This window comes from Pterocles gutturalis, unplaced genomic scaffold (assembly GCF_000699245.1).
Source record: "Pterocles gutturalis isolate BGI_N339 unplaced genomic scaffold, ASM69924v1 scaffold1960, whole genome shotgun sequence".
In the NCBI taxonomy this organism is placed as follows: domain Eukaryota; kingdom Metazoa; phylum Chordata; class Aves; order Pterocliformes; family Pteroclidae; genus Pterocles; species Pterocles gutturalis.
The window spans coordinates 35,133-58,942 of NW_010140384.1; the positions used below are offsets into that span (position 1 = coordinate 35,133).

At 39.4% G+C, this 23,810-nt stretch overlaps 1 protein-coding gene across 1 annotated transcript in view; it reads left to right on the forward strand.

Moving 5' to 3' along the window:
* LOC104469192 (mitogen-activated protein kinase kinase kinase kinase 4-like) overlaps positions 1–19,217 on the forward strand; it is a gene marked incomplete at its 5' end in the record, with an annotated part of 54,174 nt that extends 34,957 nt beyond the window's left edge. Inside the window, 8 exons of the mRNA XM_010083613.1 lie at positions 150–308; positions 1,917–2,060; positions 3,319–3,453; positions 5,466–5,566; positions 6,087–6,236; positions 9,489–9,648; positions 17,826–17,965; positions 18,797–19,217. Of these exons, the coding sequence (XP_010081915.1) occupies positions 150–308; positions 1,917–2,060; positions 3,319–3,453; positions 5,466–5,566; positions 6,087–6,236; positions 9,489–9,648; positions 17,826–17,965; positions 18,797–18,880 (1,073 nt within the window). The remainder of the gene's footprint in view (positions 1–149; positions 309–1,916; positions 2,061–3,318; positions 3,454–5,465; positions 5,567–6,086; positions 6,237–9,488; positions 9,649–17,825; positions 17,966–18,796) is intronic.
* Between the last annotated feature and the right edge of the window lie 4,593 nt (positions 19,218–23,810).

Sequence of the window (23,810 nt, forward strand, 5' to 3'; positions counted from 1 at the left end):
CCAGATGTGTGGTTTTTTCTTTGGCTGTGTAATACTTCTGAGGTGTTTCCTTACCCCTCTGGGGTTTCTTTCTTTCCTGCTCTAAACAACTAAAATGTGAGATGTAGCCAAACACATTTTTCATGATTCCATTTGTTTTTTTATTCTAGCATCTAGCGCAAAACCTGAGCCTGTCAGGAGAGAAAATGCAAGGAAGGGCTCCGTTGTCAATGTCAACCCAACCAATATCCGCCCACAGAGCGACAGTCCAGAAATCCGTAAATACAAGAAGAAATTCAACTCGGAGGTCCTTTGCGCTGCTCTGTGGGGTAAGCTCAGAAGTACTCGGGCATGTGTGTGGAGGGCAGGCAGCAGCAGGAGAGGCTGGCAGTACGTGCCAGGCAGGTTTCACAGTTGTATCGCACCTCTCCTGTCAGAGAGTCCTGGCGTGGATCACTGGGTCGATTCCTGCATCACTCGCGTGGCACTGCCTTCCTGGTAGGAGATGGCAAACGGATGACTTACAGTTGCAAAGGATTTTGTGCATCAGAATGAGAAAATGTTTTGATCGGGCACCAAATTGAAACTGCACTTGTTGGAAAAGCCAAAAGTTGCAAATGTTTTAGTAACTTATGCACTCATGATACTTACTCATCTTAGCTGGATACGAGTACAGCTGATCACACTAAGCCCAGTGGAAATAATCCAAATGTGAAGCCTTTTGCTGTCATATGTGTTAGGTATTCCAAGAATCACGAAGCGGGTCAGGCGTCAGTCTTTCCAAAAGCTTGGCTTGCTTAGTTCCTGCTGTTAGCACTTGCTCAGAACCTTGCTGGATCATCCTTTTTACAGGGTCAGTTTCACGTGGTGTAAAACCAAGATGAGTGTAGTCAGACCAGTTTTCAACAACTGTAGACCTTGTCCCAGTCTCACACTAGCTAAGCTCTTGCGTTGTTCTAACCATGTTTCTAGTTCAGAAGAACAGACATGTTCTATGGGACTCACACAGCCTTTTACTCCTCCCCGCTTTTTGAGCCTGGAATGGAAAATGAATGAAGTAGATGAAGCATTATCCAGTTTACAACTTCACAGATTTTGTGTAATGTATGATTGTAGGAGTCCAGGCTTTTAAATTAAGAAGAGACCTGTGTGGCAAGGTCTGTAATTAGATGTGTGCTGAGGCTGAAGAGCACCAGGTACCCATCAGAGCGTTGTCAGTGGAGGAGGTTGCTTGTTAAAGCAGAACACCTTTCTTTAGAACCTGCTGATTAGGAAATGTAGCTGTCATGCCAGCCAAACACAATTTTTGACATCCTATGATGTCAGTAGCCCACTGGAGCCTTCATTTCCTTGGGAGCAGTTGGATTTCAGGTGAATTCACTCTTTTAATTTGGCATTTGAAGGCATTCTTGCAATACACAGACCGTTTTCAAACAAGCACTCCGCTTCCTCGTAACAGCAGCCCTTCTTCCCACAAGTTTGGTCCTCCTGTGTTTTGAGTGTTGTATTTGGGGAAAGAGAGATTTTAGATTTTTTTTAATTGATAAGAGACCCTTAGGATCATTTAGTTGGATCTCCTGTGTTGCCAGTGGAGTGGAGCTGGACTGGGACTTAGCAGCGCTCACAGGCACTTTACAAGGTCACCTGAGAAGCTGGAGTTCACAAAGCATTTCTTTTTTGTTTAAGTCAACATTGACCTCAGCAAAACTACTCATCCTTCAAGTTACATGGGCATATAAGTGTTCTGCTGCTTAACTGTAATGGTGAGATCCTTTTTTTGTATTCGCCTTTCTGGGAGGTCATCCACAGAGCAACAGAGAAATTATCAGGTACCATTAAGTGAGACTAATTAAGAATTCATTCTCAAAACAATGATGACTCAGTGGCCTTTGAATCATTAGGTGATTTATGCAATATTTTTTTCCATGTATGAACAGGAGTGAATTTACTGGTGGGAACAGAGAATGGATTGTGGCTGCTGGACAGAAGTGGGCAAGGAAGAGTTTATACACTGATTACAAGGAGACGATTCCAGCAAATGGATGTTCTGGAAGGACTCAATGTGCTAATTACTATATCAGGTTAGTTCAGTGTCTAAAAGTATCTGACCTGCATTGGGGTTGGAAGCAATTAAAAAGAAGAATTAGGTTATAAACTAGGTTGAGAAATTTCCTCTTACAGAAAATCACAGAACAGTTATTCTTGTTAATAGGAGAACTCTCTTGAATTTTTTACATTTATGTTCTCATTTCAGAGAGGCTTTGGGATATTTCATTACCTGATTAATGTGTAAAATGGTTTGTGGGAAGTATGCAGTGTTTCGTATCTTAAAATGAACTGGTTCTCAGCAAGTTATGGTTTGTCAGTCTGTTTGCTTGTTTCTGTGATGGGTGAACGTCTGTCCAAGTGCAATTCTATTAAAATATCATTGAATAACCTCACTCTGTGTTCAACAAAATATCTAAGCAGTAACATGAGAGCAATCTATACTGCGAAAGCATCGGTAACATTAAACGGAGCAGCGTCTTCAGCCTTTGCTGACAAACAGCTTGGACTTTGCCCCGCAAGGTACCGAGGCCTTTGTTCCCATGGGTCAGAGTGGCCTCAAAGGATGGTTGGCACATAACCAGGTCAGAGATGTAGGTTCAGCAAGGAATGGGAGCTCCTTGTCTCCAGTCCAGATGCACTGTGGTGGGCGATGGTGAGAGTTGTTTGTCCCATGGTGCCAGTTCCAGTTGCGTAGGTGACACTGTCCTTCTCTTTAGACTAACCTGAGATCCCAGGCTGCTGTTGACTGTATGTACTTACGAACTAAAGCAACAGAAAGACTGACTGAGATGAAAGATGACAAAGTAATTCTCACCTGGAAAGGCATTGAAAAGAAAATAGCTCCTTGTAATGAAGATTGTCTGTTAATTAGAACTAAATGAGTCACTTAGTCAAAATGGCCATTGTAGGCCATACCTGTGTTCCTTCCTTCACATCAAAGAGTAAATGCAAGATAGCGTGATTGTTCCTGATCATACATGCATCTGTAGAGACCTGTTCTTGGGCCTGAGGGAAGAATTTGAATCGGGTGGGAAAATCTTTCATAAAGGGTGTGTCATAAGGTAAGTGCACATGGGCCAAATGCCATGGGATTGCTCATGTCCCAGTTCCCTCCTGCATGTCAACATCACATGGGGCTCTTCTTTTGGCTGCTCAACTCTTCTTTCACCTTGACGAGGCACAAAGACCCACTGTACTCAAGGTCACAAAACTCTGTCTTTTTTTACGTGTGGGAGAGTTTGTACTTCAGTGAGTTAAAGTGTTTTGTGTGTCCTTTTTTCTAAATTCTAGGGAAGAAGAATAAGTTGAGAGTATATTACTTATCGTGGCTGAGAAATAAAATTTTGCGCAATGATCCTGAGGTGGAGAAGCGGCAAGGCTGGGTGTCTGTGGGTGATCTGGAAGGCTGCGTACACTACAAAGTTGGTAAGGACTTTTTGTTCTCTCCTTTAAGAGCTGCTTAATCATCCTGTTGCATCTCGTGACACCAGCATTTTTCTTCATCTCTGTTTCAGGATTGTATTGGGCTGAGTATCTGAGTTCTTTCAGACCTCCTTGTTTTACAAGACAGATGCTTTGCTCCCTGTCATTCCAGGTAGCATCTCTTCTTGCAGCGGTTACTGGATGATGTTACGGATATTCCCTGTAACAGCTGGAAGAAGGGAGTGCCAGCCCTGGTCTGTTGTTCCATCAGTGGTTTAAAAGCTCTGTAGTTACTTAAGGTTTTAATTAGACTGATAAATTAGACCACCTTCATGCTATTCAGCTTCCCTCCTGGCCCTGAGTAACTGTGAAGAAACTGGACTAGTAAAGTGCTAGTAAATTGTATTTGTAGAATGTCCATAGGTAGATCAGATTGGATGTGCTACAGCTCATCCCTGTCTGTTGATCATAAAAGACCTAAATATACCTTTGTTTAGACTTAAACGCTGCAAATGGTACTGCAGCAGTTGAAAAAACCTTCTTGCTTTTATTTGGCTTTCAGGCAGTTCATTCTTGAAGATGAACATCAGTATTGTGATAGTTTCTGTCATTTAACTGCATGAGGGAGTGTGATGTATAGCGCAAGTTTTGCTTTGGTGAAAGATGGTATATGAAAGCAGCACTTTTTAAAAAAGGTCAGATAGAAATATTATATGCAGGAGTGCAGGAGATGGTGGCTGGCTCTCACAAATACCTTGCTTGATATTTTTTTGCTTTTATATCTCATGGCTTTAAAAGTGGCAAGGGTTAAATCCAAGAAAGAATGTGAAACAGATGTGCGTTGTTACTTTCTTTGTGATTATAGCTAAGCACCCACATATGCCATTTCAGTTGCTCATCTTTGGGTGTGGTGTGGGTTTCTTTAAAAAAAAGCTATCCTAAAATTAGGCAAACATTTGGAAGGAGCTTCTGTGATTACATATGACAAGCCACTCTTCTTGGGCAAAAGAGCTGCTGCTGTTTTTCTGTTGGTGAATGTTCCTGTACCTTGACTTCTGGTTTCACATCCGTTTGTCCAGGTAGAAGAGGAAAAGGCTGTGCTGTTCTGCATTTTGGTGGAGTTTCTTTTTTCTTTTGCTTTTTCTGCCTATGTGAGATTTTCCTGATCAGTCTCCATCCTTATCCACTCTTTGTGCCCCTGCTGTATGTTTGGGCAAGTGTGAACTGCTCCTTTTGTAAGCAGCAAGGGCAGATCAAGCCCTTCTTCCACAGAAGACAACCCTTACTTCAGTAGCATAACACCTGCATCTTCTAAATGTCCCTGCCAGGCAGACACTGAATATTAAATGAAGGGTGAATGCGTTGGGATGTGATACCCTGGCATTCTGTTTCCAAAGCAAATGCTTTTCTGGCAGAGTGAAAGTACAAAGAAGCCTTAATGTTTAATGCATGATTCTTCATTTATTCTCGATGGCCCCAACATGACCTTAACCAACTTGGGGAAATTACTTATCTCTTAAATGCTTAATCATCTCAGAAACACGGAAGTCCTTCACCCACACTAGCACATGGAGATTTAACTCCGCACATGAACAGTGAAATGGAAATTCATCCTGCAGAGTGTAACAAAATTGTTCAGCCAACAACCACCATTCCTCCAAAAGTAGCTTATTAGCAGTGTTGGTGTGGGTTCACACTTAAAAAAATAAAGTGGGTTGGCTTAGCTGCAGGGTTAAGACCCTTTTTTCTGACTAGTAAGGTATATTTTTTTTCCGTGAAAAGCAATATATAAATCTTGTTAACAGTCATCTGGGCTTCACTGAGAATAAAATGAACTATAGGTTTTCAGTCAAGGTATTGTCACTGGTGATATTAAACATCGATGTCCAGAATACATTAGTCTCCCTTGCTGGATAATATCTACCTCTACAAGTAGTCCATTGAAATTATTTCATGTGATGAGATCGTCTTTGATTTAAGTGTCTGTCTAAGGAATTGTTCTTCTTGTATTACAGTAAAATATGAGAGAATCAAATTCCTTGTAATTGCTTTGAAAAACTCAGTGGAGGTTTATGCCTGGGCTCCAAAGCCTTATCACAAATTCATGGCTTTTAAGGTAGGTGAAACTGCACGTTGGTTCAGATGTATCGCTGGCTCTCATCTACTCTTTGCTTATGCTTTTTGTTGCTTTGTATAACATTTTTAGTTAAAATTAGTATTCTTTTAAAGAAAAGGCAGCTCATTTGACATACATTGGAGATGGCAGGCATAAAACTGTCACAGTCAGGATTCCGTTAGATGTGAATAACTTGTTTCAGTGCCGTGACAAAATGTACATTTGAGTTCACAAAGTTGATGCTGATTTCCCTCAAAAGAAGAAATGGAACATGAATGGTACTCAGCCTAATTTTCGCCTAGTCCCTTTCTAGAATCTGGATTTTTTTTTTTCAAAACACAAATTATCCAGCTCTCCTTGCAGCTCAGGGGATGATGGGTACTTAGCTTGTTAAATGTAACATACTAGTTAACAAAAATAGCTGTCTAACTTTTGAGTTTTTAAAATTCTGGAGATCATATATGTAGATCTGTAAACCAACAGCCTTCTTGTATTACATAGTGTATTTTTCCTTTTCCAGTCCTTTACCTCACTTCATCACAAACCACTGTCAGTTGACCTGACTGTTGAAAATGGACAAAGATTAAAAGTCATATATGGCTCAGTAGTGGGCTTTCACGCTATTGATGTGGACTCTGGATCTGTGTATGACCTGTACCTTCCAACACACGTAAGATATTCAAAAAATTACATAAATGCCGCTGTTCTGTGGGCTCTATATTGGTGATGATCAGGTTAAGAGTTGTGCTGTGTATCAAAAGACAGGGTAAGAGAATAATTATTGTATGCTAGCTAACAGAAAACCACTTTTATAACACTGAAGTTCTGTTAAAAGGCTTTTATCAGATTTAGAATATGAGTTTTAATGGTTTAATGTCAGAAAGTCTATTGTATGACAGTACTATTTTTAATTGATTTATCCCGGAAATTTAGGACTTCTTAAGCAACCAAAGACACAATAATATCTACATATGAATGTAGGTGACTTTTACAATCTGACATTGTGCTTTTCAATCTTGCCAACAAGATGATTAAATTCTCACCAAATTGAGCTGAAATTTGGCCTGGGTTACAGAGACTGTTGCAACATATTTTAATCTTGATCCACTGCAAGCATGTTACCCTTGCACCTGTAGCTAGAGGAGCCAGGTATACATGTGCACCCATGAATAACTCCAATTTCTTCACCATGGAGCCAAGTTGCATTTGTTTCACGTGATTACAGATCCAGGCACTGTGTGCAAAATGTGATTTGACTTTCAGTCATGACTTTGCAGAAACTGAGCTTCCAGAGTAAATAGATTTGCTGGTCTTCTTATTGTTCAGTTGCCCATGAAATCAGTCCTTAAAGTCAAAAGAATTTCCATGTTTTCCTCAGGATTTTCTCATTAGATTGTCAAGAAGTTGGCATGAGGATGTTGATTTCAGGGTGATGTGTAGATACTGCCTTGTGCATCTGTTTGTTCGTTGAGATGATGGTGACTGCTAAATTCCTGCTTAAACTCGGATAACAGCAAAGTAATTCCCCTGCAGAAGGGAATGACTGCCGTGGGGCTGTCCGATATGAAGTCTGTGCTATGATTTTAAACTTTTAGTTTGTTTGCTTATTTTTTTAGCTGTTCTAGATAGTTCTTTTCAAAGCTGAGATTCCCAAAAGCCAGAGAAACGTGGGGCTTAGGTCCAGAAAACTAGCAGGTTCCCATGGCACGGGTCTGATGGGAGGCTCCTGGCAAGAAAACTTCTGTGCACACTTGAAAACCCCCCCCTGAAGTCAGCAGAGCTCCACGGGGCAGAGGGTTAGCTCATCTGGGTGCCATGGTCTCCTTGTATCCCAAGGCAATGTGTCCCAAAGTTGCGCTCAGGAGGGCTGAAGAAATCTCATCCCAGATCTGCATGTTGCAGCCTGTGCCTTGAAGCCCTTTATTTTTTTAACTTTTTTTCTCAGCCCCACATTTTCAAACCAAATGAAAAACCGCAAGTCCTGTGCAAGCCACTTGATCGCTTTGCTGCCCTGAGAAGTAGCAGCCTTGAAATCACGTCAGACCTGTGTTTCTGACAATGTTTGAAGATGGCTGTTAAGTTTACAAACTTCTCTTAAATAAAAAGTAACTTTTCTAGCTGTTCAGAAAAAACTGTTGAACTGCCTGCTAAAAGCTTGGAATGTTGATTTCTGTGTTGGGTTTTTTAAGGGATTCAATATTTGTTTTGTTAGAGGGTTTATTTAATCTGGCAATTAGTAGCTTTGCTGACTACGCAAATATGAAGAATTCACATCAGTTTACAAATCGAAGCGTGGTGCCTGCGTACAATCCCTGGAAGCTGGTTGCTAAGCAAGGTGAATAATGACTTGTCAAAAAGATCATTAGCATAATTGCCCAAGAACAGAAAGGAAAAGAAAAACGTGAACTTTTTTTAGAGGCTTTAGTTTTTCAACAGGCTGCAAATATAATTATGTACCTGATGAGAGAGATTTCCCAGGGGACTGTCCTGAATATGTGGGGCACCTTTAAGGCTGACTCCATTTGGGACTGTTTTTCAACCAAAAGTTAGCATGTACTAAAAATATATTTTCCCTTTAGAGTTTTAGACTTGAAATAAATCTGCTGTTACAGTGGCTCTCTCTTTTTTCGGTATTTTCTTATTTTAAAGAGCATCTGCTAGAACTGGATAATGCTCTCAGGGAGCTTTGTGGTGGCAACAGACCAGACTTTTAACAGGCTGACTGTAGATACTCTTGCTTTCTGGTAGCCTCTTTTCCTGGTTCCCCACCTCTTTCTTCATCTCTTACCTGCTTCGATCGCTCATGCGAGTACCAAGGCAACGCATTAAAATTGCTCTGCGGCTCTGGATACCCGTTCTAGTGTTACGGATAGTTGTTGCGGAGGCACGGAGTCAAGTGGTTGGCCTGAGTGTATTCAGTTGGGCAAGTACAGCTTCAGTGTTTCTTTTACTGTTCATTGTGCCCTTGCGGTGTGCGTAAATGTATGTGCTTGAAGAAAAAAAATCTGTGTGTTGCTGGCTTGTGAAAATGTAGAAACTCCTTTGGCTTCCTATAAAAATATTAATTGTAGTGGTTTAATTTACTATGTAACATCCTGTTTTGAGTAGTGCTTTAAATTAGGAAATGCTTTGTTATGGTTTTTTAAGGCTCTCCTCTTTTTTTTTTTTTCAAAAACGTTTTCACAAAACCCCACCTTCATGGCTTTATATTTATTTTTTCACTTGGGACATGTTGAGTTCTGGGAGAGATTCTAGTACATTGAGCAGCTGTTAAAATAATTTGTGTGAGTGAAATGCACTGTTCCTGGGGCATGCACAGAATGTATGCTGAACAGCATCTAAATGGGGAAATATTTTCAGTGAAGGATGTGGGAAGGGAAGGACAGAGAGTGGCTTGTATTTGAAGGGTCCAGGTAACTTTTCACTTCTCAAGTTGCTGTAAATATTGTGAAAATTACTGGTTTTAGCTTGTGAGTGGGGATAGGGAAATATCATGGAAAGTGAAAGCACTGATTTCTTGGAGTGTGGAACCCTTTGTCCTTCCTCCATCTTCTGAAATAATTGTGAATTCAAATTTATTTCACCTTTCTTCTATTTATATAATGCAAGCTTTTTGTGAGTAAGTAAATATTATTGTGTCTCAGTGGCTCCATGAAACCAATTATTACTGGTAAAGTGAAATGTAGAATGTTGATTTGTTTGCAAACCTACTGTCACATTCAAAGGGGGGAGGAGGGGAGAAAGCCTGTTTCAGAGGCTCACTAGCAAACTATCCAGCCCTTCTGAAAACAGGCATTTCTTTCACTTTCCATGAGCCATGAGCTAGTTCTTTTTATTGCTCTGCCAAAGCTAGTTAGATGGATGTAGTCACTAAAATTGCAGTCCATTTTCTGATATAAATCTTAGTAAAATATGATTCTAGATCCAGGGGACTATCCGCCCACATGCCATTATCATCCTCCCGAACACCAGCGGAATGGAGCTGTTACTCACCTATGAAGATGAAGGCATCTACATTGATATATATGGGCATTTCACAAAGGAGACGGTTTTACAGTGGGGAGAAATGCCAGCATCTGTAGGTAAGTATGAAAAATAGCCCTTTATTAAATACAAGGTTCTGCTGCATGAAGCCTGACTTCTTTATGAGGTTTGTATCCATATGAAAGTGGTTGTATGGTACATAAAGCAGCTTCCGAGCAAACCAGATATGTAAAGGGTAAACAGATTTATGTATGCTTGTGTTAAGACAGGCAATGATTGCAATAGGGTCTTCGCATTTGGATCACAGTTTGTATTCTTGCCACACTGTTTATTGCATCGTCCCTCGACTGTACAGCCAAACTGCACTGAAGATGCAGCTTCCCACCAGTTTTCACAGACAGAATTCCATGAATTACAGAGGGGGGGGAAAAAAAAAAGGTGGTCTTGTTTCCTGCTTTGATTGTTCATATCCCATAGTGTCTTATATAAAAAATCACAACTATAGAGAGGTCAGTTACTGAAGAGGTCTGTGACTGCTGTCAAGTAGCCCCTTAATTTTATCACTTTAGACTTACCATGCTGCCAGCCCTGGGTATTTCTCATAGATTCTAAACCTCTCCGTGCTTGCAGTTGGCTTTGTAGGAGGAGACTCTGACTGTACTGCAGCCAGGACAGATGCTTGTTTCACCTTCCCCAGAGGGCTTCAAGTTAACAGTGTGGGGAAAACCGAGAACAACACAGGCAGATTTTTGGTTTTATTATTTGTTGCTTTTAATTTCTTTTCTGGCTGACTCCTGTTCTTCTGCATCTTAAAACAAACATTCTAACAAATAAAAAAAGCCCAAGACACTTAGATTGTACAAAAGCATATTATTAGCTTGGCAGAAACTGGATGCCACAGTGAAAAATTGAGGATGTTCACCTTTCACTTCTAGGTGGGTAGTTTTAGGAAAACTCCATTAAAATCAGTAGAATAACATCCCTGAATAAATACCAAGTCTACATTTGTAGAGGCTTTTCAGCAGTACTGAGGGCAAGAAGCCCACCTCTGGAACACAAACTGCTACAAGACAACTTATTTTTTCACTGTTTCAATAAAATTCAGCAACAAAACTGCACCAATTTCAAAAAAGGGGTATATGGTTGTAAGCTAACTATATAGTGTTCCCTTCCCTGAGTAGCCCTATCTCAAATTTTCAGCCCATATTCATAGCCACAGGGCATAATTAAAATATATCAAGTCAATACTCCATTTTTCTTAGGAATATCTAATGATCTTTGATCTGCTGAAATTTTACATCCCCTGTGAATTAATGTTAGAAACACCATAAGAACTAATAATCAAAAAGCAATTACTCAGCCAGGGTAGGAAGAGTTCTAATGAGAAGTATTGAACGTAACATGAATCTGCACTGACCAGTGCTGCTGAAGGAGAAAGAAGCTTTTAAGAAGCATGTTGTTAGAGGACATGCTTCCCTAGGCTTTACTAAAAGAAGAGAGCTTCCTTAACATTAACATTTTCTTCAAATTCTAATGTCTTATCCATGTGTGCTCATATGATATATGTTTTTCATAAATATGTAAACTCTCCTTTGTTTCCCCACATGTACTTCATAGGTTAGAACTCCTCTTTTCCTGCCTTGGGAAGAAGCAATTTTAAAATCAGCTGCATTTACGTGAATGTCCTGCCAGAGATTAAACCTAATTTCATGTTTAATACATTTTAAACCATGGATGTTACTTGTAACTATTACAGGCTTTTCTAGTTGTATTATTCTTACTGTAAAGAGTCACTGTTCCTAGATAGTTGGTGTGTTTCAGAGACGGATGATATATAAGGAACAAAGGGCTCTCTTACATCCTGCTTTAGAAAGGGGGGTGTTGCAAGAAGAGTTCTGCAGATCTATGACTCCCACTTGGAAATCTGCAGGTTGTGTCATGGGGCACTGACGGCTGTCAGAGCTCTTTCACTTAATCTAGATGATGTTTGCAGGAGTGCCTCAGAAGTGGGCCAGAGAGAGCTTAAGTCCTTCTAAATGTTGACAAAAGTACTGAATCATCAAACCACAGATAAGAGAGACGTTTGTAAAGTATTCTTGTAGCCTGGAAATCACACTGCCTTAACTTCAGTAAAAATCTCCTCGTGCATACCCACCTGGCATTGAAGAGAATAAAGCTTCACCACTTTGGACCAGCTGAATATGCGATCCTTTGTGACAGTTAATTACTCTAATTTAAAACATCCTTCAGTACACCTGGCTAGGCATGATATTCTCAGTTTCTCAAGGTTGATTACATCTTAATAGAAGGAATGCCATTTGGACATTTGCCATTTGTATTTGCTCGTACAGCTATTTCTCCTGTTCCTCAGTACACCACTATGATAATCATTTGCATGGAAAGCTCTCAGTATGAATTTGCCAAAGCATTTTTGTAACAGTATTTTGGGGCAGTTAAATAGGAAGAGGATGAAGAAGATGATTCTGAGGGAGGCATCGTCTGGTGAATTTTACTATACAGGAGTCTTGTCTGTGTGAACAGTTTAGATTTTCTCTGTAGTCAGTCTAGAGAAATGGGCAGCACCAGATGGGAAGGTGGTGCCCATCCAGGGACAGGTAGCTGGGACAGGTATAATGAATCATCCTGCTGAGGAAGCAGAGGGTGAGCTAGATGAAACATTTTGGATGGTAAGGTTGGGAGAGCTGACTCTGGAAGGAAAGGTCTCTGTCTCCATCCATCTCTTTCATTGTTTATACTTCTGCAGATTGCACAGCTGAAGGGAGGCAGTCTCCAAACAGCTCCTCTTGGTTGTCATTTGAAAATTTTCCAGTATGTTAGCTTGAGAACCCTTGCTTTCTGCTGCTACTGCAACACTTCTGGTACCTCAGAAATGGATTTCTTTGGAACAGAAATTGTCAGTCTTTGTGATGTGGTACAAGATTAATTTGACTTCTGATTGGAATCACATTCACACTAAAAACAAATTAACCCAACACACAACTCAAACTTTAAACGAAGAGCTAACTATTATTTTAATAATTGATTCCTACTAGCTCCTATTAATTTACTTGATCCTTTAAAATTCTTGTCTCCAGACAAAAACATTAAGAGAGAAGTGTGAATAACTGTGTTATATGCATGGCCACACTCAGGGGGAACTTCAAAGTTTCATGAGAGATTGTTTTCCTTGAATTTCCAGACTTAGGAGGTCTGAAATGGGTCTCTAAGAGATTATCTCAAAGTTTTCACTCTGTGTCTCAGAGATAGAAGGGTCTTGTTGACCTCAGGGTGTTCTCTATCCATCCATTGCTAATTTCTTAATTTCTTTAAACAATTATTTTGAAAGAAAACTTCTGTAGTTGGTGAGAATATCTCAAAAAAAAAAAAAAAAAGATTTGTATTATAATTGATGGATTTAGGGCAGGGAGTCTAAATATAGCTTACTCCATAGTCTTTAAGTTGGGACCTCTGTGACCTATCTGTTAATAAGAAATTGGAGAGAGGAAACTCAAACCCCATGGGAAATTAAAATTGTAGAAGTACTCCATCTATGTTTAATCTGAAAGATATTTCACATATGTAGGGCTAAATACAAATATAGATGTAATATTTTCTTTCTAGAAAACAGGATTAAAAAAGGGTTTAAGAAACATGAAGTTAATATGATTTGGGAGCACTTTTGCCCTTTTGTGTGGGCAATGAATTATTTACAGTATATAGTCTTAGAGAGTTGGCACGAAACTGGATACTCCCAGTATCCAGTATACTCCCCAGTGGGGAACCAATAAAAGTCCTTATTTCTTTTGCCATGTACATATTAGAAGCAAAGAGGGTGTTATGTAGAGAAACAGCATTCCTAAAGGATGGTTGAATTACTACCTCAGTGCTCTTATCAACATCCTTACCAGTTCTTGAAACAGTTGCTGTCCAGCTCGTGCACAGAAAATGCCTGCTTGTCTCTGAACAATTCTTGTTGATCAGATCTCTTGAGCGCTTTTTCCCCAGGAGACAGCAAAAAGCATTCAAATAAGCAGACTGTCACCCAGCTACATTTCTGGGTTGGCTTATCAGTTCTACAGGAACAATTACAAAGGAGTGAGCAACAACTGGGAGCAGAGAAACTTTGGAACAGAGATGCATGAAACATACATGTTTAGGTAAAAAAAAAATATTTAGTCATAACTTTATTCCTAGATTGCTTTTGGGGTGGTTAGGGAACTATATGTGTTACCCTTTGTCTAGTACAATTTAACCAAAACATGCTGCAGAAAAACATCTGCCTTCCATGGCCAATTTCTTAATTTGTCCATTTGTGACTTTAGTTTTTTTCCTTCTTGATTTTGACTCTCTAGCCTCTCATTTAGTAAAAGTTCTCCACAGCTGTGACTGGAGGAGGAAAAATACCCACTTTTAATCCAGGTAACATAAATAATAGCAGTAAAACTATTTAACAGAATTGCACAAGAGAAGTTACTGACTCCTTCAGCTTTCCTACCCAAAATGGCTTAACTTTGGGGGCAGTAAGTTTTAAAGCATGAGCAACAGATAGAAGTAGGTGCAAGTAGCTAATCAGTCCCTAATCAGTGATCAGCAGCATCACCGAGGCTGGGTTTCAGCGGCTACATCACAGGACACTGTTGGCATCTCTGTGGGTTATTTGCATTCCCAATCCTCAACATCTCTCCCTTCCATTTGTCTAAAAAATAAGTAAACAAGCATGCTTTCCCCAAAGAGTGGGAACCAATAAAAGTCATGATTTCATAGAGCATCCTGGGTTTGACTGAAGGGCCAGAGAAGGGTTCTGCTGAAGTTTTTACATCTGTATGGTCTGTAATAGCTGGTATCTATTGCTGTCAGCAAAGTCATCACTGGATATTCTCCTTTTAATGTCTGTGCCCAGCTGCATACTTGCCTGAAGCAATTTTCTCAAACATGTATACAAAAGCAAAATTCAGTTGCTTTTTTCACTGAATTTCACCTGTGCGCATACTGACTGTCTCCAGAAAGGAATTCAGTAAAGCCACGTACACTCCTTTACCCTGAGAAATGGAGTTTGATATCATGACCTGGGCATGCAAAAGTGGGTCAGACTCTTTTAATTCATGTTCAGTTTGTTCATTTCGAACTTCCTGGTTCATCTGGAATCGGTTGCCTGGGGACTTTTTGGAGTCTCCATCACTGGAGGTCTTTAAGGTCAAGTTAGACAAACAAGTGTCAGAAGTGATAGTGATGTAGTACAGAGATATGGATGGAAGCGAAGGTGCATTAAGGTCTTTTCCTGCCCTATTTCTGTAACACTAATCAGAAAAGCCCAGTTTTATGATACTTTGCTAAAAGCTGCCCCGATTCTGCTCTCATGCAGAGGTCAACTGGGAATAACTGCTTAGGGCAGTGAGCCAGATTCAGTACATGAGATCAGAAGAGGGATTTTTGAAGAGAAAGAGTTTAAAAAGAAAAGAAAGGTTAAGAAGGGAAGTGAGATATTAGCAGTACCAGAGTTCTGTAGTACCAAGTCCACTTGTCTCATTCAGACTGTGACTATGCTGCTGGTGTGAGCCTGTGATCATTAGCTCATGTCAGTGACACTTCATAGAAGTTAATGGATCCAATACGGCTCAGTAATTTCTTTCACGTTTCCTGTCTCCCTCAGCCATTTCCCCTTGAAGCAGTCACTGCTCTCAATGGGGGCTCTGCTCAACTTGATGTTAACACAGTGTAAACAGGAAAAACCAAGGCTTGCCCCAAGTTTGGAGTGTTGCTAATGCTTTCACCATGTTAAGAAACTGATTTTGAGCTCACTTTGCTGTACTAACTTTATGGCATGTATTTTTTGATGTCCAGGGAGTAATGCTGGTGTAAATGGTGTAACAGGAACCATAGCTCATGCACAACTATAGGCCTTTTAAAATATGCTGTAATCTGGGTGAAGCAGGGGAGCTTCAGATTAACTCTGCATGACTTTGTTCCAGTACCTGAAGCAATATTGGCATGTCAGTCTGTGTCAGTACATGCCTTTTCTGCAGAGCTATTGTCCAAAGGACCAGAGTTGTCGTCCAAGTCCGGAGTTGCTAGAAACCAGTCCAGTCTTGCATTGTGTGTAATATATACATGCTGCCAGCTGAAAGCATAGGATATTTTTATGTAAAGCTTGTTGAGGTGGAAGGTGGACACAAAATAACTATTCCTAAGTTGCTCGTGGTATAGGAGCTTTTGTTCCGGAGGAAAACAAATTTATTCTGAATATCTATCTAATCTGTTCTCAGTTCATTTCACATGAAACGCTTGTAAGTGCTCCCACATGGGAAGATATTCAAGACCTTTGACTTCACAGCCTGCTATCCTCCAAATTAATTTCCACGTATAGATAAATCTTTATAACTGGACAACCCTACAAACGGTATAATGGGGCCTTTTGGTTGACATGTTTTCCTCAGATGCAATTTGAGAAAGAATTTTTGATTCTGCTACAATAATGAGTTTTTGTGCTACTGGTACTTCAACTGAAATTTGCCATTATCGGTTGGCAAATTCTCAGTATATTGGCTGGCCAGCAGAGCATCAGTGGCTGAAGTTGGTATATCTGTTTTATTATGTTCCTGTTGTAATAGTGCTTGGAGATCAGTGGTTCAGTTGTCCAGGGTTTTCTATTGCAGATGACCTAGGGGTGGCAACTGAGCTTCATTAAGCTGTTACTGAGAGCTGCAAGGATGTTATCAAATTGAAATCTGCCAAACACATGGATACAGCTGATACAGACAGCACAGTGACAACTTCATTGCAGATTTCACGTAGTGGAAAAGATAAGGAGACTTATGAGTGGATTAGCTGCACCTATGTGACCTATACTAAACAGCATAGCCATGTTGTTTCATGAAGTTCAATAAGGCCAAGTGCAAGGTCCTGCACATGCGTCGGGGCAATCCCAAGCACACGTACAGGCTGGGCAGAGAATGGGTGGAGAGCAGTACTGAAGAGGACTTCAGGGTACATTCATTGACTTTGAGGGAACTAAAATCACAACATTGTAGCCAAACCACACATCCAAGGAGATATAATTGTCATACGCTTGTTCTGACAAGAATTACAAAGTAAGGATTCCAAGTTAATGTTGAATCAACAACTGCTAGAAGGAGGATATACAGTCACTCAGGCATATTGCCTTTACTTTCTGCTGTCCTGAAGTGTGATTGCAGGCTGTTGTTTCCTGTATCAGTGTGTACTGAAAGTTTAAATTTTAGACAAAAATCTAAATCAACATGGAAGGCTTTAAGGAACAGACATTGCTCGCTCTAATAATGTAGGGCAGGCAAGCACTGTCCACTGAAGCTAAAAATCAGTCAAATCTACATCATTTCAGAGCACCAGAATTCTCAGACTAATAACAGTTCATAGTTAAGCAAGAAGAACAATTTCTGAGCATTGACTATCAGTAGAGCATAACTAATGTGTTTTTACCTTGGAAGCCCATACGTGCACTGATCAGAGGGCTTTCATTGAAACTGTGCCTAATTTGAAGTCTGTGGTGTTAACTCCTTCATCATTATTACAATTTCTCATCTAATTAAAGGGGATAACATAGTAAGCTTTGCAGTGGCGGAGGATCTTGGTTTTTTTGAGATATTGCATGTAATCAGTGATGGGAAGACAATGGCTAAGGACACCAAATTAATCATGCCATAGTCTCAGATTCAAAAGTATTTATGTTTCAGACTAAGCTGAACTCCACAGTAAATACAAACCCAACTTCCTGCTGGGAGGGTATAGAGAAGACAGAGTCAAGACTTTTCTTGGACATGTACAGTGAAAGGACGAGAGGCAAAATGGGCACAAATTGCACCAAGAGAAATTTCCATTAGGTACTAGGAAGAAATTTGAAAGTAGTGATGCATTGCAGCAGGGGCTAGGAGAGGTTGTGAAATATCCATCAAAACATGTCTGGACAAGGTCCTGAGTAACCTTATCTAATTTGTCGCTGGTTTGGGAGCAGGGCTTAAGCAACACGCCCTTCAGAGGTTTCCTCCAACCTTCTGTGATTCTAAAATACACAATGGTAGCATAATAAAATAAGTCCAAAATAAGTTTGAGAGGAGAAAGTGAAATTTATTTACTGTTCCCAGGGCTTTTTGTGTAAACTTAACATACAAATAATTCACAATATATTGTTATCAAAGAGAAATGCTTCAGATCCGTATTGACATAAATGAGGCAAGAGTGAGTCTTTCAGCTGTTAAATAGTATCAAATTTTCTTTTTCTTTTTTTTTTTTTTTCTTTTAGCTTACCTTCAATCTAATCAGGTCATGGGCTGGGGAGAGAAGGCAATTGAACTACGCTCTGTGGAGACAGGAAATCTGGAAGGAGTATTTATGCACAAGAAAGCACAGAAGCTAAAATTTCTGTGTGAAAGAAATGACAAGGTACAGAGATGAATACAGTGTGGTGATTTAGCAAAAATGCATAATAGTTGGCTATGACACTAAGACCATTTAATTTTTATCACTTTGTTTTTACATCGGTTATTTCTTACCTTAGTATAACTTCCCCATTCAAAGCAAATTTAGTCACTGACCCCACAAAGCACTCATATGGATATTCCGCACTTTGAAACCACCCTACTTTAACTGGTTCTGTTATAATTCCTATTCCACCCAGCCTTAACTGATATCAGAGGCGATAACAAATACAGACAGTGCTAACGGGCCAGACTCCAGCACAACAGCTGTAGTGGGGAGAGCTGGTGAGCCAGCCCTGATAGTGTCCAACTACAGGACTGCCTGTCCTGCGCTACTGAAATTAAGGCAATTCAGAACAGCCATAATGGGAAAACAAAAAAAAAAAACAAAAAAAACCCCACCAAACACTAATATTTGAGATATTGCAGGCACTAGAGTATGGATAATCACATGTGATTTCTTCTATATAGCAGTGCTTGATAAAATATTCTGTGAAAGCTGCTTAGTCCTACTGACATGTTTAGAAAACTGAGGCCCCAAAACTGTTAATTAATTAATTATTTTTAGATGTTCTCATGTCACTCCAAATAGGAAAATAAATATACCAGAAAATATATCCCAGTTGTACCGCAAGCATGGTTTCACTTAAAGTTTCTCATAGGATTAAGATTGAATTTTGAGATATATATCCTTGTATTTGGGACTATGGCATTCTCTCATATTTCTTGTATGGGTAAAAATATTCTTGTAAATGTAAACTGACAGTAGCTTCTTTTTTTTTTCCCCCCTTTCAAGGTGTTCTTTGCATCTGTACAGTCAGGAGGCAGCAGCCAAATATACTTTATGACTCTTGGTCAAAATGTACTATTCAACTGGTAAATCACATCAAAATGAAGGATGCTTTGAAATTCCCTGTCGGTAGCAGTGTAAAATGCATGGAAGCAATATACACAAATTTGCACATTTACCTACAAAAACTTTGTCATTATTAACATCAAAACTCATATTCTTTCAGTTTGGAAATAATTCAATTTTTCTGTCAAAGTATTGCAAACATGTTTAGTTTGTCTTCTAAAACATCTTGCAAGCCAAGATTGTACTCACAGTGTTAGGAGAGAACAACTTTAATGAAGAATGTAGCCAATATAAGAAGTTTCTGTACTCTGAAAAGTGTACAGTTTCATTTTCACAGATGATGTAATGTGTTATCTTCAACTGAAGTCTCTTTTTTTGGACAGCAACATCTGTAGGTAGATATAAAAGCACAAACAAGTTGGGTGACAAACTGGAATCAGCTTTATTTTGAATCGGGTTTTGGCGGCTTTTGCATTTTAAGCAACCTGTTACAGTTTCACCAGGACTCACTTGTCCAAGTCTTATAATAGGTGAAAAAGCAACAGTTCATGCTGGGGCCTAATGAATACTGGGACACTTGAGGGACAGTATCCTGTGATAGGCACAGAGGTGTGTTTCACTGCAGAGTTGTAAAAGCAGCTTGTTCTAGACATATGCCCCGGCTGGTAAATTTTACAAAATGAAGGGGACAGACTTCATGTTTCTCAGGGCCAGATGCCTGAGCCCATAGACACAGTTACTGTAGAATGTATTTGTAAAAATAGTTTAAATAGTAATTTGTCAAAATCATATATGCATTATGGACCTGAAACTGTAACTTTATTCAAACATGGGACCCACCCTCGTATGAGTTGGTTGGAAGGCACTGCCCATGTATATAAGGGCACAGGATCAGGCACCTTATTTTCTTCCCTTCTTGCTCTTTTAGCATCAAGTCTTCATGTATTTGTGTGTAAGTATAATCTTCCCACAATGGATGTTAAGATTAACAAATGTATTCCTAATATAGTGTCGTGGTTTAACCCTATACAGCATTAAGTACCATACAGCTGCTCGCTCCCTCCCCCTCGTTAAATACCGACCTGGTATGTCAGGTTAAACCATGAAAGATAGTTATGAAAATATCCAAAGAGTTCATCTATTATAAATAGAAAATATAAATAATTTCAGGTGCTTTCTATGCTCATTACATCTAAATAAAGCTGCATCCACTAATGTTATTGGTGCCAGTGTTTCTGCATAAACTCTGTTCTCAGGGGCTTGTAACTTGGCCATAAAACTATACAGATATTATATATATATACACACACTATATTATAACCATATACTATTATTAATAGGGTTTAATGCAATCCTTATTTAGCCGATTTTTGGATGTGCTTTGAAATGTAAAGCATCAAATGTAATACAAAAGAGCTCATTCCAGACATGATACAGTATGGATGACACTGTAGGCAGAAGTGAAATCACTAGCTACAGTGTTTGAAAATAGATATTTTTTACTTGAAATATGTGATACTGAAAGGTGCAGGGAAAGCATATTGGAATATCTGGTTGTCTACCTCAAGGATGATGATTCAAAGTTGACTAAGAAGGGGAGAAATAAAGTTGTTAAAACTGGTAGCTGGTTTTACAGTATGTCGGGTTAAGTTAGTGTGAGCAGTCGTGCTGTGACTGACAGGTGCTCAGATTGCAACCATTAGCTCCAGAACTGGTATCCTTGTGTATGTTCACAGAGAATCAAACTAGGGGCTAACCACCCTTCCCCATGCTGGCACCTCAACTGCTGCAGGCAGATCCGAGATGCTTACACTGCTGTCCATGTTCTTTGGCTATGTGGAGGGCTGCACTTTCCAAAGTTATTAACATAGCACTTTTCACGAGCACTAGCTTATCTCAAACTGTATAGTGTTTTTTATGAAGTATTTTCTTTTTAAATGTTTTAACTTACAGAAAAATAAGCCTAAAGCCATACTAAAAATACGTGCAGTTACTCAAAGTGGTTCTTAATGTACGCAAATAATCAGCTTGTGTGCAGACTTAAAATCTGAATGGTGTACTGTGCTCAGGCAGATCTGTGTGAAAACAGGAGGTCTCTGTCTATTTGTAGTAATGTTCCTACCTGTTGCCAGTACTAGGACTGGGGCAAATGAACAAAACATGGCTTGGCTCCCTGTGCTACTGAACCGTGGGCTTGTTTTGTTCAACTTCCACAAAACATTGAAAAAAACATAAACAAACCAAACAAACCCAAACCTGTAATAGCAACAGAGATGAAAGTTACAATTACAGGCAAAAATAATTTGCAGACAATCAGAAATAAAATTTACTTGCCTTTGACTTAAAAGTCTAAGAGACTGTGAAGAAAGAACAGCTTTTATTTTGTACCCAGTAGGGGTGCAAAACTTGCTTGCAAAACCACTCCGGCTGTAACAGTCACTGATCCAGGCTGCCCTATAACATTTTTTTTTAAAGTGTGGTTATCACAGCAACCTCTGCATTATGTGGGGTGCATGTGAATTTTCTTCCCTCTTCCATTTTGGTGTCAACAGGTAGGAGGCAGATTTTTCCTGATGCCTGGCACTAGTTAAAAAGAATTTAGCAGAGAACAGTGGGAATTTAGAACAACCCACATCAACATATTAAAGAAGGAAATGTGATCAAATGTGTTGAATATTATTGTAACAGAAAAGTGCAACGGTAAGTTGACACCCTGTAAAGATGTTTAGCTCCATACCAAGAGGGGAAAAACCCCCAAGTTCAAGAGAGGGAATGTGCACTATTACATTGAGATTTTAATTTTTCATTCTGTTTTCTTCTATTAGCTCTCTTTTCTTTCCTTCTATGATTTAAGGCAGTAGGTTGGATTTTCATCTGTCACTTTGCATGTAAAACCATCAGAATTATTGGGGTTACGTCCATGTGTAAATATAGAAAGAATGAAGCCCTTAGAGGGTTGAAGGATTTAGAAGTGGTATTGCAAATAGTAACTGGATGCAAGAAGACGACTGTGGCATTTTGTCTTTATCAAGAGAAAATCAGAATGGTTGAAGGTGAGAAAGAGCCCAGAGATGTTGAGAAGAGTAAGAGAAGAGTGGAAATGACTGAAGAGAAGGGAAAAGCTGAAGAAAATAAATAGGAGTAGCCAAAGGGAGGGAGTGGATGTCTGGAACAGTGTATTGCTGTAGGAGGCATAAAAAGAGGTTAAGAGATGTTAAGAAAGTAACCAAAGAAATCGAAAGGTATCTGGGTGGTGTGAAACACTGAATGAGCGTTCTGAATAGCTGTTCAGCTCAAAGCAAAAGTTCAAAGGCTGGAAGAAAAAAAAATTCCAGAGACCTAAGTTTATCCTGACATAAATTTAACTATGCAAAATATGTATCAGATTTGTACTTTCATTTTGTGAGGTGCTTCTCTAGCTGTACCCTTTCACTAACTTTTAAAACCAAGGAGTGAACTGCTTAACAATGTATTTTTCTAGTGATGTCACTTTGATGTGAACAAATGCTATAGGGGTAGAAGGGCAGAATGATAAGGATCCATGTCAGTAATCCGTTGGTACATGTAGTATCCTAATGGCAGGTGGTGTTCTTAATCTTGTATTTGCCAAACAAGATTGCGCTAATGCTGCGGCAAGATAAGTGTTATATGTGCCTGCTTTCATTTTAGGAACGGTGAACTCTGTTCTGCAGCCTGAACCTTGACACATACGTGACTTTAAAACCTGGGAACAACATAAGCTCTGTACTGTATATTATGTATTGTTCCCTAATGTTGGAATTATACAACTGAAACAGTAATAAAAAATACTCTGAAAACCAAAACTAGTATTGTGCTTGTAAAATTCTGTTATATTGGCATAAGCTATTGTAAAAATCGTAGAGAGCTTTGCTATTGTTTTCCAGATCCAGTCAGTATCCCTAGGGAAACATCTACATCTGCCTATAAAGACAAAATTAATAGATTTCCTTGCAGTGGATAAAGATGTTGAGGTGACAGTGTGAGAGTTCAGCCTAGACAGAGTGCTACTAAGGGTGACAGCCAGTGCTGTGCTGTGTGTGCTGCTAATGAGCTTCACATGTGAGTTTCTGTGCTTCCGCCTTTCTCTGTACACAAATACCCAGTGGGATGAGGACAGTGGAACCAAAGCAAAATGACAGCTTGCAGTCATTGACACTACAAGAACTGGCTTTTATTCATATGCGTCAGCCTGAATGCCAGGTTACCCCCATTCAGTTTTTCTCAGGTATACTCATGCGGTCTTTGTTGCCGCATATAAAATTTATTGCTCTACATAATGTGAGGTCTGATAGCACATTGTAGCTGTACCACTTAAGAGGAAAAAATAGGAACTTTGCCATTTATACCACCGTTGGGAGTTGGAGAGGGTGGGAGCATGAGGCAAGATTTCTCTTAATTTTTTAAAATTAAAAGTATATTTCATCAATGTTATATCTCTTTTTAAGCTAGCAGAGCATGTTATATCCAGCATTTGATATATGGAGTGGGATTTATATCATCAGTTTAAAAAAATCATGGTTGCATGATTGGGTAGATAGCTTAGTTTTGCCAGTCATTATCGTTCTTTCACCAAAAGTTTTATTCTAAGCTTCAGTAATACAGTACACCTGAAAACTTCAAATGAGTTTAATTCCTCAGCACAAAAGGAGATATATCAGGCCTGAATTCCAGTACAATTCTGTCTGTTGGACAGAAGATTTTATCTCCTTTTTATTTGCTTACCTTCTTTAAACTTGGGAATAATTGTAGTAAGTAGAGAAGAGCAAGAATTCTGGCTTCCTCCTTTACCTGTGATTCAGTTCTCCACCGACGACTCTGCTATAAAAAAAAAAAGTACAAGGGTTTATATATGCTTTATTAGTGGATTGGGAGATATCATTAATGTTGTGGAAAAAACTTATCAAGAAATAAGAAGTATTGTTTTCTAGATCCA